At 36.1% G+C, this 17262-nt stretch overlaps 2 protein-coding genes across 2 annotated transcripts; one reads left to right on the top strand and one right to left on the bottom strand.

Moving 5' to 3' along the window:
- Nucleotides 1-1292: 1292 nt before the first annotated feature.
- LOC104790561 (uncharacterized) lies at nucleotides 1293-3515 on the bottom strand. The gene is made up of 2 exons (XM_010516339.3): nucleotides 3379-3515; nucleotides 1293-2556 (listed from the first exon to the last, which is right to left on the bottom strand). The coding sequence occupies exon 2, from the start codon at nucleotides 2454-2456 to the stop codon at nucleotides 1665-1667; it is 792 nt and encodes a 263-aa protein (XP_010514641.1). The 5' UTR covers nucleotides 2457-2556; nucleotides 3379-3515; the 3' UTR covers nucleotides 1293-1664.
- A 9594-nt stretch (nucleotides 3516-13109) lies between these two features.
- On the top strand, nucleotides 13110-14147 carry LOC104790560 (short-chain dehydrogenase reductase 5-like). Its single transcript, XM_087456320.1, has 2 exons — nucleotides 13110-13176; nucleotides 13269-14147. The coding sequence occupies exons 1-2, from the start codon at nucleotides 13163-13165 to the stop codon at nucleotides 14032-14034; spliced, it is 780 nt and encodes a 259-aa protein (XP_087312446.1). The 5' UTR covers nucleotides 13110-13162; the 3' UTR covers nucleotides 14035-14147.
- The last annotated feature ends 3115 nt before the right edge of the window (nucleotides 14148-17262 follow it).

Genomic DNA, 17262 nt, shown 5'->3' with positions numbered 1-17262 from the left:
TATGTGATAGGCTAGTTATGATCTTTATTTTGCAAAGTACCAAATCGGTTATGGAGCTGAGGTTTTGCAAAGTACCAAATCGGTACAGTCAATTTTATCTTGACTTGAGAGTGTTGACTAGACTTCTTAATTGGACTTTTTTCTTGTTGGACTTGTTAAACTGTTTTATTTACTTATTCTCAAACAAGCTCCAAGGACCTAGTTTGATATCTTCAGCAAGTATTTGATCGAATTTGAGGTTACTTGCACCAAATCTGATCTCTCACTATTCACATATCATAAAAATGATAAATCTCTGCTGCTACTCACATACAGGTGAGGTATGTGAGATGGGGCAGAAAACAGTCCAACAAATCCAACAGGGAAGAAGCCCAATTAAAAAGTCTAGTCAACACATATATTTGCATCTTATTTTGATATTTGACTTTTTTTTTTTTTTCGTTTTGAATGAATAAAGAACTGTATATAATTATATATCATTTGCATCTTCTTATGTCAACTTTTCGTTCTCTGTTTATTTTATTAAAGAACTGTATATTTGCATCGTATTGTTATGTTAACTTTTCTTTTTTCTTTTTGATTTACTTGTCACGAATTAACATTTTTGATTATGTTAGCTTTGATTACCAAATGGTGGAGATAAGGCAACTTAAGACGTGTATGTATTCCTCTCGTGAGACCAATATTTACAAGAGTAGTTTCATTTCTAAGAACCATTTTAAGAAGACACACGTTTTGGTGTGGCGAAGAAACAATATGGATCTAAAGCAAGTTATCCCAATAGGCATACTTATCTTCATAGCTGTCGCCTGTCTCGTGGGATGGATTTGGTCTTGCTTTCAGGGCGGTCGAACACGTGATGAGCCCAGTTCCTGTTAGTAACTATTTCTATTATTATATCACGTATCTAAGTTATTTTTATATTTTCTGCTGAATCTTTATATTTTTCTTCGCCATGAGTTTTTTTTTCTTTCTTTCTTTCTTTCTAGATTTATTGATATTGTAACTCTATTCTACATCAATTATATATGATATTTAAATAATTTCATACAGTTGCAGTATAATTTTGTCTTTGTTAAATGTCACACACATCCTTTCAAAGCGAACACATATGGATATGAAGAAAGATGAGTGAACAAGAAGAAAGATAAATTTGGTTTGGTAAATTATGTGGTATTGTTATTGTTAATAACAACTTCATTATCGAAATAAAGAGAAGGCTCCTCTTATGGCTTTGTTCTATGGGAATGGGGCCAAAAAAAAAAAAAAAAAAAAAAAACAAAACCACACCATTTCAATCTCTATATATATAAGGAAGAAACAATGTAGTTACATGTATACACAAACACATTTCCTAATAACATTGCATAAAATTTATACACAAATCTTATTGAGACAACCAGAAACGATCACAGAAAAATCCTCAAATAGTAGTACAATACTAATAAGTTTCTTGCAAGTGCCCTTACAACACATTCACATGTCAATTGCTCAGATTCCATAGAGCAACAACGCAATCCAAAACCACATCCATATATATAGATAAGAAATTACGAAATTGTTATACTTACATGAAGGACGGACCAGACCGATCTTGTGTCTCAGTTAATGAAGAAAAGTCGTCAAATTAGGAGTGGGAAGCTTCTGAAGCATTCGTAGAAAGTTCATGTGACAATCTCTCGGACAAGCCAGTCGAGACAAGGATACGCGAAGTAGAGGATGAGAAACGACGGTAGAGCCAGCAAGATAGTGACTAGAATGTACATCGCCAATATGGCTGCACTGGTCGGTATTGCATAGAGTATTATCAGCAGAAATATAACAACCAATGGGAACTTTGCTGTCAACTGGACAAAGAAAACCAGAGACTTCCTCAATGAAGTTTGTATGTTGTCCCTGGGGATGCGATGATCGTTAACAGAACCTGGTGGTTCAGGTTGACTGCGATGATGGCGATTGTGGAGACATGGAGATGGAGTTTCCCTTGTATGGTCATTGTTTCCATCTGTTTGAGCTCTACCGGGTGAGTTGCGTCTCTCTCCATTCATCCTCTCGACCATCCAAAGCACAAAGTAGTTCTTATGAGGGAACCTGAGGGTTCCTCTAAAGACAAGACGGAAGGACAATAGATTGCACCATGGGCATGAAATGAATAGAGGAAGCTGAACCGGGTGAGTAGGCAATTTCACAATAGCCCATTGAAGTCCCAAAATGCAGTTTTTACACATTGTGTGCCCACACCATAGCACGTAAGGAACGTTTTCAACAATGTTAAATGATTCCCAGCAAATAGGACACTCGAGACCTTCGTCTTTACTGCCTACAGAAGATGCATCGTCATCTGAACATTCCGCATGAGGGCGAACTGGTCTTCTTATTTCGTGTTTCGGTCCTACGTTTCCGGTAAGATAACTCGATGCTAAATTCCACATTCTGGTATCAGGGATGGATAACATGAATGCCTTTCTTAACACCAAACCCAATTCAGCCAATACCTAACTCTGACCTTCATGAAAACATAACTCAATGCTTCATCGCTTGATCCCAAAATCCATACTAGAACAAGCAAAGAGAACACATATATTAATCCTACAATAAAGATCCCAATGAAACAAGGATGCAATCTTAATTCAATATCAACTAATAAGACTAAGTGATAAACACAAATGACTAAGCAACATCACATATAGCAAAGTTTCAATTTTTATGCTCAGAATCACTATCAATTGAAGGATTCAAACGCTTGAACTAGTATTAGACCTCAAAGCTCGATCATTTCAACAGTAAAGACGCTTTGACTAGTAGTATTAGACCTCAAAGCTCGATCATTTCAGCAGTAAATACGACTCTTTTTATCTTTGAGCTAAATCTACTCAAAGGTTATGGGCATAAAACATACGTCAATCCTTTGAATGAAGAACCCAATGAAACACGGATTTCAATTGCTAACTCAGTATCAACTAATAAGACTCAGATTTTAATGCTACATTGAGCAAACCATGGCAACACAAAATGATTAAGCAACAACCTATATAGCTAAAGTTTCGATTTTTCTGCTCAAATCCAAAATCAATTATAGGATTTAAACACTTTGACATGTGTTACTTAGACCTCAAAGCTTATTAGATCATTGAGCTAAAATCTCTATTCAAAGGTTATGACTTTATTTCTATTGAGAATCATCCAATATAAAAGGGAAGAGAAAACCCAAAATTCAAAAATCACTAAAATGAGATGATCGATCACAGCATTAAGCAGCTTAATGAAGAAATCTAACCCAGATTAAGACCTAGTAGGTCAGAAGATAATGAGATAGCAATCAATGGTTTAGAAATAAACCGAACCCAAAATGAGAATGATTCAGATAAAAGATCGTACCGATTCGTTCTCAAGAGCCAGCCAAGAGGATTCGCCGGTGCGTATTTGTTTCGTACTACGTGAAAGAAGAAGATGCTCTTGAATCTTGATTCGCCAGTGTGTGTTTTGGCTAAAATATCCCAAGACTTACATTACATGTGTCCTCCGGCCTTTGTTTGGGTTGCTTTCAAAACGACGCCGTTGTTGTTTCGTCCACTAAAATTGTTTTTAAACTTTTATTTTATTTTTTTTTTACTTTTTTTGATATTTGATTGAAAAAAAATTATAAACATTACACAAACGCACCAAAACACAAATATTATTTAATAAAGGTTTTCTGGATTAGAAATATGTAAATGGTCAGTTTTTGCAATTATGCCTTTTGTAAAAACAAATTACATAATTTATGTAAGTTATTAATTATTCGAGCATCAAAGAAAGAATGTGAGGAACTTATTTGCTATTGACATTTGTATGGCATGGCTTAAAAAAAATCTGTAGTTACTTTTTAGAGGAAAACCCAGTGATTCACTGAAACAAATGGTTAAACAAACGCTAGGAATTTCATATGTTATATGGATTTGTTTAGAATGCTTTAGTGAGTCAAAACAAGCATCTCTAGTATTTATTTGTTTCATTATGGATAAAAAGAAAATTTAGAAGTCCCACAATTAGCCAAAAATAGAAAAGTTAGCAGTTTTTCTTTTCATAAGAAGAAAATAACATAAATTTTTACATTTATGTGCTTACGTTTATATGTGAACATAACAAATAGCAATTTGTTTCATTATGGATAAAAAGATGTGATATTTATATGACAATTCATCCCGTGGACTCCACTAGCTTCCTGCTAGCCGTTCAAACGAATTGTTTGTGGATCCCGCTAGTCTCCTGCTAGCCGTCCAAACGGATCCCAAGCTGGCTCTGCAGGGTATCGATCATAACCCCTCACTGTGGATATTCAAATCCACCCGAAGGTTATTGGTGTGTGAGGCGTTCCTCGAACCCTGGTCTCCACTCTTTAACAACCATCCCACATGATAAGCTGTCACCAATTGACCTCTTCTGCCGATCCTGAGCCTCTTTCATGTTCAGCCTCAGAACCAGAATCTTCTCCGAGGTCTCCTGAACAAAATCCGCACCGTAAATGCTCCTCTCCCCCACCTGAGTCCAGAATAACGGTGTACGACACGGCCTCCCATACAATGCCTCATAAGGATCCATCCCAATACTCGCCTGGTAGTTGTTGTTGTAAGCAAACTCCACCAAGCTCAAATGATTTGCCCAATGCCCACCCCAATTCAACACGTACATCCTCAGTAAATCCTCCAGAATCTGGATCGTCCTCTCCGACTGACGTCCGTCTGAGGATGGTAGGCTGTACTCATATGCACCTTCGTGCCCATCTCTGCCTGAAACGCCTTCCAGAACACCGAGGTGAACTTGGAATCTCTATCAGACACAATACTAGCAGGCACACCATGCAATATGCCTATCTCCCTCACGTACTTCTTGGCCATAACCGCTGCTCCATCAGTTTTTTTGATGGCCAGAAAGTGCGCAGACTTAGTCAAACGGTCCACAATGACCCAAATCACGTCAAACGTCCTCTACACAGGCAATCCCACCACGAAGTCCATCGTGATCATATCCCACTTCCACTCTGGAATGGGCAAACTCTGCAATAATCCACCAGGAACTTGATGCTCCGCCTTCACTAGCTGGCAAGTGTCACACTTTGCAACCCAATCGGCTACGTCCTTCTTCATCTCGACCCAGTGATAATACCGCTTGAGGTCACGGTACATCTTGGTCGCTCCTGGATGAATAGAGAACTTGCTCGAATGAGCCTCTCTCAGTATCTCCTGCCTTAAATCCTCACCCTTGGGCACACAGACCCGACCATGCACAAGGATAGTACCATTAGCAGATACCTGATATCCCGAACCCGCAGCCTTAGAGGCATTCACCAGCCCCTCATCACTCTCTTGAGCCAACCGCGCTCTACTCAACAAATCTGTTCGATCAACTGCCTCTAAACCCAAAGGTTCCTGCGAGATGTCACACAACCTCAATGCACTAATCTCACCTACCAACGCCTCCATATCCTGCTCCTGAGCCGAAGCCGCCCGCTTCCAACTAAAGGCATCTGCAACCAGGTTAGCCTTACCAGCATGGTAAGCTATGTCCAGATCATAATCCGCTACTAACTCCATCCAACGCCTCTGCTTCAAATTCAGCTTTGGCTGAGTAAAAATGTACTTCAAACTCTTGTGATCTGTAAATACATGTACCTTCCCGCCATACAAATACGTCCTCCAAATCTTCAGAGCAAAAATCATTGCTGCCATCTCTAAATCATGAGTAGGATAATTAGCCTCGTGCTTCCGCAACTGCCGCGAACCATAGGCTATAACCTTCCCATGCTGCATAAGCACACAATTGGTGACAGCTTGTCCTGTGAGAATGTTGTTAAAAGGTGGGGACTAGGGTTCGAGGAACGCCTGACGCACCAATAACCTACTGGTGGATTTGGATGTCCACAATGAGGGGTTAGGATCGATGCCCTGCAGAGACAACTTGGGGTCCGTTTGGGCGGCTAGCAGTGGGCTAGTGGGGTCCACTGGACGGGTTGTTACATAAAAGAATTGGAAAAAAAACTAATAACAAAGTACAAATGAGGTTATTTGGTAGATTGACGTTCATAGGTTATTTATAGTGTTAGTGTGATATCGAATTGAGTAAATATTGGTGAGCAATCAAAAAGATTTGATGAACTATTTCACAATATTTAATGTTTACATAAGGAGTATCTAATTAAATAGTCGTGTGTGTTTTAGTTAGTTTCTATTTGTAATATTTTAGGGTTTTGTAGAGATATTATAGAAATATTTAGTTATTACAATTTTGATTGTTATAATTTTTTTCACTAAAACATTTAAATCCTTTAAGTTAAAAAGGAAAACATAAACTGAATTCCTTAAGATATTTAAGGAATAATTGAGTTTAGGAATATTTTAGTTATTGGGAAAGATAATTATAGGAACTTAATTGATTCTATTTAGCTATTGTGATCAATTAGAAATATTCAATTAGTGTGATCGATTTTGATTTTTCATATTTAACTTAATGTTATTTTGCGTAAATATGTAGGGATCAGTTTTGTAAATAGTTTTTTAAATAAGTTAAACTTAAAGGGTATAACCCAAAAAGTACTTCAATAAAAGAGAACTTTAAGTGATTTTCTATTTTCATTGTTTATATTATTGCCGAACAATATTCAGTTACTAAAGAAGATATATACTGAATTAAATGTATAACTTCTTGTTGAAGTTAAATATTTGAGAATATTAGTTTCCTAATCAACATAAAATTGCGTTTTGCGTTTGTAGTAACTTTATTAATATTATAATAACTATGGGGATTGTAATTTTTTGTTTTGGAAAATCAGTTGTATCATTTAAATTTGAGAGATTATACATAATTTTGGCTATTTTATGGGAATAAAACTTTAATGGATAGAGTAGTTTTTGGAAAAACCGGAACGTATAGATGTTGTCTAGATTTTATGGCAAGAAATGTAACAAATGTTGGTCGATTTAAGAAGGTTTAATAATTGAAATTCTCTACATTGTTATTATTGGAAATTATTTAGAAGTTAATGTTGTAAAATAAAAAGTAAATAAGCAAAACTTAAATGGCATAACACAAAATGTACTTCAAAAATGTTAATATAGATATTAGAATTTTGTGCAAACTACATATTAACTTTATTAAATAGGTAAGCTTAGCTGGAACTGTGGAAGGCTTATACAACAAATACTGTAGATTTACTACTGACAAATGACAATAATGTGGTTTGGTGAAGATTATAGTAAAGAACATGAGGAACGTTGACATATTTTATATGTGAAATGCGCAACTCTTGGTTACACTTTGAAATCTCACCCAAAAATAAATGTATATTAGCGAATATATTAAAAGAGTAAAAAAAAAAACAATTTAACAAAGCAAATCAAACAAAATCTTTTTAAAGATTTTGCAAAGATGAAAAAAAAACACAAAACAATGTAAAGAGTCAAGACTTAGGCAAGTGGTTCCATGTCTCACGTCTTTACAAACTACAAAAAGGATATGTCAGTGGCAAACAAAACAATGTCAAGTGCTCTATCTCATAAGATTAATTTAGCTACTTGATAGGATGGGCAAGATCATAATTTGATTTCGGCACGAGGAAGTGTCATAACAAATTTTAGAAGCTTGTATATATCTTGTGATTTCTTCTTTTGAGAGAGTAACCATACTACCACTCAATCATACCAATTATAATTGGCAAGTAAAATGATCAACAACAATTGTGTGACATTTTTATAACCAATGAAAAAAAGGTGGAAAGTCTACACTCCACATTTTTGTTTTGTCAACAAATGATTAGCTCAAACAAATCAATTAGAAGGAAAATTGTTTACAAACATAATATGATGCGGAGAAAGACGGGCTTGACGTACCAGAGAATCCATTCTCACACTCCACATATTATCAAATTATATATATATATATATATATATATTTTAAAGGTTAGTATAGCCATCATTTAACAAATTTTGCAGGAACTTCTGGACACCTCAAATTGATGCGTTGATTCTTCTGGAGGCAGAGTTGTTACATGAGTTTGATATGGTGTTAGCTCAGGAGGAGATTCTTCTCGACTTTTTTAGCTCTGTTGTTTTGCCTCCTGAGATGACTGATGCCGTAGTGGTTCATATCGCAAAAGTGCTAAAACCGGAGCTGATTACACTGTTCAGACCGATAATTTTGTGTAATGTCTTATTTAAGACCATCACGAAAGCTATGGTGGGACGGCTTAAGGGTGTAATGAAGAGAATTATTGGTCCGACACAGACAAGTTTTATGCCAGAAATATTAAGTTCTGAAAATATTATTGTTGTTCAAGAAGCGGTGCACTCAATGAGACGTAAGAAAGGGCTGAAAGGCTGGATGCTTCTGAACCTTGATCTGGAAAAGGCATATGACAGAGTAAGATGGGATTTTCTACAGGATACGTTGCAGGTTGTGGGTTTATCAGAGGAATGGACAAAATGGATCATGCAATTTGTTGGTGGTCCATCAATGAGTCTACTTTGGAATTGTGAAAGGACAAAATCTTTCAAGCCACAGCGTGGTTTGAGGCAGGGGACCCGTTATCCCCATACTTGTTTGTGCTTTGTATAGAGAGGCTTTGTCAGTTGATTGAAGGATCAATCCAGGAAAAGAAATAGAAGCCGATCAAATTATCTAGGCTGGGACCAAGGTTATCGCATATTCTCTTTGCAGATGGCTTGATCCTGTTTGCGGAGGCTTCTGTCTCTCAAATTCGGGTAATATGGGGGGTGTTGGAGCGGTTTTTTTTGGCGTCTGGTCAAAAGGTTAGCCTCGAGAAATCGAAGATCTTTTTCTGATAATATTTCACGGGACTTGGGCAAGTTGATAAGTGAGGAGAGTGGGATCAAATCAACAAAAGAGATGGGGAAGTATCTTGGTATGCATGTTCTTCACAAGCGTATGAATAAAGAGACCTTTGGTGATGTCTTAGAAAGATTCGGGTCGCGTTTGGCAGGCTGGAAAGGTCGCATGTTGAGTTTTGCGAGAAGGTTGACACTCACAAAATCTATTTTGTCTTCTATTCCAATGCACACAATGAGTACCATCAAGCTCCCGCAGAGTGTACTAGAGGACTTAGATAAAGGGTTTCGTAATTCTTTATGGGGAAGCATGTCGGAGAAAAAGAAACAGAACTTAGTGGCTTGGCAGCGAGTATGTAAACCGAAGTGTGAAGGGGTTCTTGGTTTGAGGACATCAAAGGACATGAATAAAGCATTGATTGCAAAAGTGGGATGGAGAGTGTTAAATGAGCAGAACAGTCTTTGGGCTCAGGTAGTAAGAAGCAAATACATAGTTGGGGACATACATGATTCTTCTTGGATGTCTGTCAAGAGTAACTGGTCCTCCACGTGGAGGAGTGTGGGAGTGGGATTACGAGAGGTGGTGAGTCGAGGACACAGTTGGGTTGTGGGTGATGGGCGACAGATCTTGTTCTGGAAAGATACTTGGTTAGCTGGTAAGCCGCTTGTGGAGCGTACTATAAACGCGTTGCCATCTGGTTTCGACCGAGTCACAACTCGGGAATTATGGAGGGATGGGCAGGGTTGGGATTTCTCACTCATATTACCTTTTGTGTCTGAGTATATCAGACTTGAGCTGATGGCAATGGTGTTGGATAGTTTTAATAGGCGAAGGATCGTTTGGCATGGGGGAAGATTCAGCTGGAAAATTTACAGTGAAGTCTGCATATAGGTTCTTGACACGGGATGCTGTTTCAAGGCAGAATATGTTTGGTTTCTATTAGAGGAAATGGCGAGTGGTAGCACCTGAGCGGGTGAAGCTTTTTCTCTGGTCAGTTGTACAGTAGGTAATCATGACAAATGCAGAGCAGAAGCGGCGACATTTAAGTGATTCTGATGTGTGTGAGGTGTGTCGCGGGGGTATTGAGACCATAATTCACGTCCTTCGGGACTGTCCAGCAATGGCTGGGATTTGGTCTCGTAGTCTTCCACCTAGCAAGCGACGGAGCTTTTTTGGTGCCTCCTTGCTTGAGTGGGTTTATGATAATTTGGGACAAGGGTTAGTGACTAAAGAGGGAGATTAGTCCACGATGTTTTCTATGGCGGTTTGGTAGGTTGGAAATGGAGGTGTGGGAATGTGTTTGGGGATAAGAGGTTATGTCGAGATAGATTTTGCTTCGTTAAAGATCTTGCTGAGGAAGTGTCACTAGCTCACTGGTGACTACATGTTAATGCTATCGGGGAACAGGGAGTGGGGAAGCAAATTGGATGGGTGACACCGGAACTGGGGTAGTTTAAATTGAACACTAATGGTGCTTCACGGGGGAACTCGGGGTATGCAGCGGCAGGTGGAGTGATACGGGATACGGAGGGTGATTGGTGTGGGGGGTTTGCAGTTAATATTGGGGTTTTTACAGCACCGTTGGCCGAACTGTGGGGGTGTGTACTATGGCATGTATGAAGCTTGGGAGAAGCGAGTCACGCAGTTGGAGGTCGAGGTGGACTCCGAAATAGTTGCTAAGTTTCTCTTGACCAGGATCGAGGATTCTCATCCCCTGTCTTTCCTGGTACGTCTGTGGAATGGCTTTATCTCTAGGGACTGGATAGTCTGCTTTCGTCATGTGTATAGGGAAGCTAACCGTCTAGCTGACGGGTTAACAAACTATGCTTTCACGTTACCACTTGGTTTTCATGGTTTTGCTTTAGTTCCAAATGTTGTTTCTCAATTGTTACATGAGGATGATGTTGGTCGTACATAAATGTGATGACTAAATTTGTAGTTCTGTTTAATTTTTCTTAATAAAGCTGGGGGCTTTGCCCCCGTGTTCCACAAAAAAAAACAAATTTTGTAGTGGATTTAAAGTATGACATAGTTGGGATTACGAGAGGTGATGAATCGAGGACACAGTTGGGTTGTGGGTGATGGGAGATAGATCTTGTTCTGGAAAGATACATGGTTAGCTGGTAAGCCGCTTGTGGAGCGTACTATAGGCGCATTGCCATCTGGTTTCGACCGAGTCACAGCTCGGGAAAAATGGAGGGATGGGCAGGATTGGGATTTCTCACTCATATTACCTTTTGTGTCTGAGTATATCATACTTGAGCTTATGGCGGGGGTGTTGGATAGTTTTACTGGGGCGAAGGATCGTTTGGCATAGGGGGTAGATTCAGCAGGAAAATTTACAGTGAAGTCCGCATATAGGTTCTTGACACAGGACGTTGTTTCAGGACAAAATATGTCTAGTTTCTATCAGATGATATGGCGAGTGGTAGCACCTGAGCGGGTGAAGCTTTTTCTTTGGTCAGTTGTACAACAGGTAATCATGACAAATGCAGAGCGGAAGCAGCAGCAATTAAGTGATTTTGATGTGTGTGAGGTGTGTCATGGGGGTATTGAGACAATAATTCGAGTCCTTCCGGACTTTCCAGCAATGGTTGGGGTTTGGTCTCGTATTCTTCCACCTAGCAAGCGACGGAGCATTTTTGGTGCCTCCTTGCTTGAGTGGGTTTATGACAATTTGGGACAAGGGTTAGTGACTAAAGAGGGAGATTGGTCCACGATGTTTTCTATGGCGGTTTGGTGGGGTTGGAAATGGAGGTGTGGGAATGTGTATGGGGATAAGAGGTTATGTCGAGATAGAGTTCGCTTCGTTAAAGATCTTGCTGAGGAAGTGTCATTAGCTCACTCTTGACTGCATGTTAATGCTATCGGGGAACAGCGAGTGGACAACCAAATTGGCTGGGTGACACCGGAACTGGGGTGGTTTAAATTGAACATTGATGGTGCTTCACGGGGGAACCCAAGGTATGCAGCGGCAGGTGGAGTGATACGGGATAAGAAGGGTGATTGGTGTGGGGGGTTTGCAGTTAGTATTGGGGTTTGGACAGCACCGTTGCCCGAACTGTGGGGTGTGTACTATGGCATGTATGCAGCTTGGGTGAAGCGAGTCACGAGATTGGAGGTTGAGATGGACTCCGAAATAGTTGCTAAGTTTCTCTTGACCGGGATCGAGGATTCTCATCCATTGTCTTTCCTGGTACGTCTGTGCTACAAATTTATCTCTAGAGACTGGAAAGTCTGCTTTTGTCATGTGTATAGGGAAACTAACCGTCTGGCTGACGGGTTAGCAAACTATGCGTTCACGTTACCACTTAGTTTTCATGGTTTTACTTTAGTTCCAAATGTTATTTATCAATTGTTACATGAAGATGTTGTTGTTCATATATGGATGAGATGAGTACGTTTGTAGTTATGTTTAATTTTTCTTAATAAAGTTGGGGATTCTGCCCCTGTATTCCACCAAAAAAACAAATTTTGTAGTGGATTTAAAGTATGACATTATTTCGATTGACTAAATAAGATGATTTAGTAAATTTCTGCGTTAATTGAACAATTCATATTCAAATAGAAACCAGTAAACAATCACTACCATCTGGTGAGAAATACTGTTTTGCAAGACAGAATATTATAGATATATGACGAAAACGTTAATATCACTCTCTTAACAAAATGGACTAATACCACCAAATATTGATGGAAATCCGCAAGCGTCTTTAGTGACAAAAAAAAACCCCGATTTAAATGAGTTTTTAACCTTCGGCATGTGATTTTCCCGATGAACAAATAGGAAAGAAAAAGACGCTAAGGAAGAAGCAGAACATGGCCACTGACTCCGTGACTCGTATATCCCGTCATTAGTGGACAGAATCTGGCTTATTTAACTATATAGCATCGTTAAGTGCATCTGAAACACATATTTTAATCTTATCAAGACCGTCGATAATATTATTATTATTATTATTATTATTATTATTATTATTATTATTATATATATTTTTTTTTTGGCTCTTTATAAAACTTAAGAGCAAGTGTTGAGTTATGTATGGTGATGAACAATCAATATTAGTAATTTTTTTGTATATGCTGACAACGCTGGAGAATTAAATAAGCGACAATAATGTAGTTTGTTAACACCAAATAATATATATAACCAAGAAAATAATAATATATAACGTAGTTTTTAATTATTAAGAGCGTGAGAAACGTCGAAGTAAATTAAATAGTTAAATGCGCAATTATTGGTTATCTTCGACATTATATATATCCTTCGAAATCTCTCAGTTCAAAGATACGTTCACAAATTTTAGTGGTGATATTTAAAGGTAAAAAATACGACAAAACAATGTCGGGAGTAAGGCAAGTGTTTCATCTCTTACAATCATTATGCATACATACTATACATACGTACGTTTAATTTATTAACTTGTCTATTATTTTTTTATATACAGAAGGTTAGATGGCAAGATCGTAATCATAACAGGCGGAGCTAGCGGAATTGGAGCTGAAGCGGCTAGGTTGTTCACGGACCATGGAGCTAAAGTGGTCATCGTTGACTTACAAGAAGAGCTTGGTCAAAACGTTGCCGTTTCCATAGGGCTAGACAAAGCAAGTTTTTACCGTTGCGATGTAACGAACGAGACAGAAGTCGAGAACGCCGTCAAGTTCACCGTTGAAAAACATGGGAAGCTTGACGTTCTGTATAACAACGCCGGTATCTTGGAACAGGCCGGAAGCTTTCTTGATTTGGATCTTGAGCGCTTTGATCAAACGATCGCGGTCAACGTTCGCGGTGCGGCTGCTTTTATCAAACACGCGGCTCGTTCCATGGTAGCTAGTGGAACTCGTGGCTCAATCGTGTGTACGACGAGTGTTGCAGCCGAGATCGGTGGCCCGGGACCTCATAGTTACACGGCGTCTAAGCACGCGCTTCTCGGGCTGATTAGGTCAGCGTGTGGTGGGTTGGGGCAGTATGGTATTAGAGTCAACGGGGTTGCACCGTACGCGGTTGCGACGGGTTTGACTAGCATCAATGAGGAAACAGCGAAGATGGTTGAAGGATATTGTGAAGCTACTGGGAATCTCAAAGGTGTGGCGCTTAAAGCACGTCATGTGGCTGAAGCTGCTCTGTTTCTGGCTTCTGATGAATCTGTTTATATCAGCGGTCAGAATTTGGCGGTCGATGGTGGGTTTAGCGTCGTTAAGCTCACCATCTAGAGGCTCTCTTTCATTTTAATTATTGAATATAATCTATGTAATAATAAGTGATTTCGATCATTGAATGGTTGTATGTTACGCTCTTGAATATATATGGTCTCATTCTTGTGCCTTTTACCTTTGAGTTTAATATAATCTGCAAATATCACTTTTTATCTATAATGATTTAGCGGATAGGTGTGCACCTTAGATTGTGTCCGAGTCCGATTGTGCTTTTTCTCATTGTTGTGAGATTGGAGAGTCCAAGATACCGGCGTTGTACTTCAACCTTAGATCATAGACATACAATAACTCCAACCTTAGATCATAGACATAAAAAATAAAAGATCTTTGTAAGATTAATTCACCAATCTGTATTTGAAGCAATAACTCCAATCTTTTAGTTAAGAAGCCTAAGAGAAACTCCAACCATAAAACACCAAAACACCAAATTTAGTGTTTTGGTGTCTCAAATTTTTTTTCATCTCCAACCACAACACCAAGTCTCACACTAAAAGCAAAACTTTTGATTATTATATTATTAAATTTTGGATTAATATTTTTAATAAACAATAAATATATTATGTTTGTTTAGTTTTAATTTTATAATATCATGTTTCCACTATTTTATTAAATTTTAATATGAATTGTTAATCTTAATTAATTTGGTATATCTTTTTTAAAAAAACTCTAAATTATTTATTTTCTATTACATCAAATTTAGTTAATAGTTTAATAAGATAGTTTTGAAAATATTGATGCTATATTTGGCTTTTAATGGATAAACAATAAATTAGACATATTTTCAAATAAAACACAAATAAAATAATATTTTTTAGTGTGTTTGTGAATAGTGTTACATCAAATATAGTGTAACACTGTTCACAAAACACAAAAAGAAAAGATAGTGTTTGTTTGAGTTAAAAAAACAGAAAAAAAAAAGGATAGTGTTTGTTATGCCGTTTGGTTGAAATGCCTTTGCACTATAATTGATGTATTCTCGCCAGCTGATTATAAAACACGATCTTCGTTAACATGCGTATGTTGAATTTTGACTTATGAGATCTTTTCAAACACCAATAACCCATCTTCTAAAGTTGATAAGTGGAGTGATATTGAAGTTGCATGTACCTCGTTAGAAAATGATAAATTGGATTTCTTTTTGCCAAATCAATGGCAATGTAACTCAATGTTATTTAGTTTTATGTATTGCTGAAATGTTCCTTTCTTTTTCATATTACTAGGATTTAACCAGTAGTAACCCACATCATAATTTTTGTATATATAGATATATAAGTTTTATGATTTTATAATATAATTGATTAAGTTTCTTTGATTTGTATTATAGATGATGCATTGTTTTATATATTTTAGTGTATTGTCAATAAAAAGTTATGTTATTGAATTGTGATTTTTATAGATACTAGGTTTTGAACCCACGCTACGCGTGGGTATATTTGATATATTTTGATGAAAACTATATATGATTGATAACGGTAGTAAAATATTATCTTATAAAAAAATTAAATTAGTATTGAGGAAAAAGTTCAATTTCAGATACACAATTTTTTGAAATATAAAAATCAGTTGTGTTATAAAATCAAATCTGATAAAAAAAAAATCATGAATTTAACTCGACATCCAGGCGAGGCGAATTAAACTAATGACCTCACATATCCTAAACCATTTCTTTGACCACCAGAAAAACAAAACAATTTTATCATCGTGAATTTAACTCGTTTTTATATTTAATTGATCGCTACCACCTATGTTTTCGTGTTTTTTATTCAATGTTTTCTTATTCTTCATATTATTTCTTGTCATTTCTATTGTCAAATTTTGTGGTAATCGTCATCATTACTTTTACCGTCTGGTTCTTGGCTATATTCTTTTTCTTCTTCATCCTCGTCAACTTCTTCACTTTCTTCCACTAAAAAACCTTTTTTAGACTACCACACAACTTGTTAATCCATCAAACTCCAAGAACAAAATCATTTCTTTTCTCATAAAAAGAAAAAATAAGATAAAAAATAAAAAGTTAATGAAAAATATCATCTTATCTATAAAATCATACACAAAAATATGTTTTATAGCTTATAAGAAATAAAAAGCACGAACGTAGATAAATAAGATAATTTATGTTTTATATAATTATTTATAATATTTTAAACTTTTAAAAGGTTTCGAAATATAAATTTTGAACTTTTTAAAAAGTTTTTAAATATTATAATTTTTAAATTTTAAAAATTTAAATATTATAATATTTAAAAACTTTTTAAAAGCTATAAACTTTTAAAATGTTTCAATATTTATAATATTTAAAAACTTTTTAAAAGCTAAGAACTTTTAAAAGTTTCAATATTTATAATATTTAAACTTTTAAAAAGTTTCAATATTTTAAAATTTTAAAATTTTAAAATTATAATATTTAAAAACTTTTTAAAAGCTTAGGACTTTTAAAAGTTTCAATATTTATAATATTAAATATTTTTAATTTTTTAAATATTATAATTTTAGAGTTCTTAGCTTTTAAAAGGTTTTTAAATATTATAATTTATTTTTTTGAAACTTTTTAAAGTTTTAGTTTGATCAAATAAAAAACCAGATCAAACCGAATATACTTTTAAACTTGGACACCTGCTCATTCGTTGTTTGAAGTATATTAATCTTATTTATACTGGTTTTGAACCGTTGTCTAAAAATTTTCTAGCCTATGTGGGATATTATGCATAGTTTTTTTATTTCCATTAATTAAAAATTTTCCTTTGTCTAAAAAATTCTGGAAATTTTAAAAAATGTTAGTGAATGACATGTCAAATCCTGATTGGTTGTTTAAAATAATTCTTAATATTGAAAATTCTGGAGATTTTTAAAAAATGTTAATTAGTGAAGTGTTAAATCATAATTGGAGGTTTAAAATCCTATGTGGACGCATTTAGGAGCTTATAACTCCTACTTTTTATTAGTATAGATTTCCATAAAAAATCGTAATTAAGGAATGTAAGATATTGTGGTTAACATAATTGATTAGATTTTATTACAAATATTCCATTCAAGTTTTAATATTTATTCAAATGCCAAAGGATTAATTATGCAAATCTTATACAAAGTTTAGAACATAAAATGTACTTAATAAATGTTAGTATAGATGGTTACTAAAAGGAATGAAGGGGTTGGCATTTATTATGATAAAAAGAAGTTTACTAGTCTAGTATCTCAATATATATATATTTTAGAGTAAGGTGTGTT

This window comes from Camelina sativa, chromosome 6 (assembly GCF_030686135.1).
Source record: "Camelina sativa cultivar CO46 ecotype springtype chromosome 6, ASM3068613v1".
Classification (NCBI taxonomy): domain Eukaryota; kingdom Viridiplantae; phylum Streptophyta; class Magnoliopsida; order Brassicales; family Brassicaceae; genus Camelina; species Camelina sativa.
This window is presented reverse-complemented; position numbering and strand designations above follow the sequence as displayed.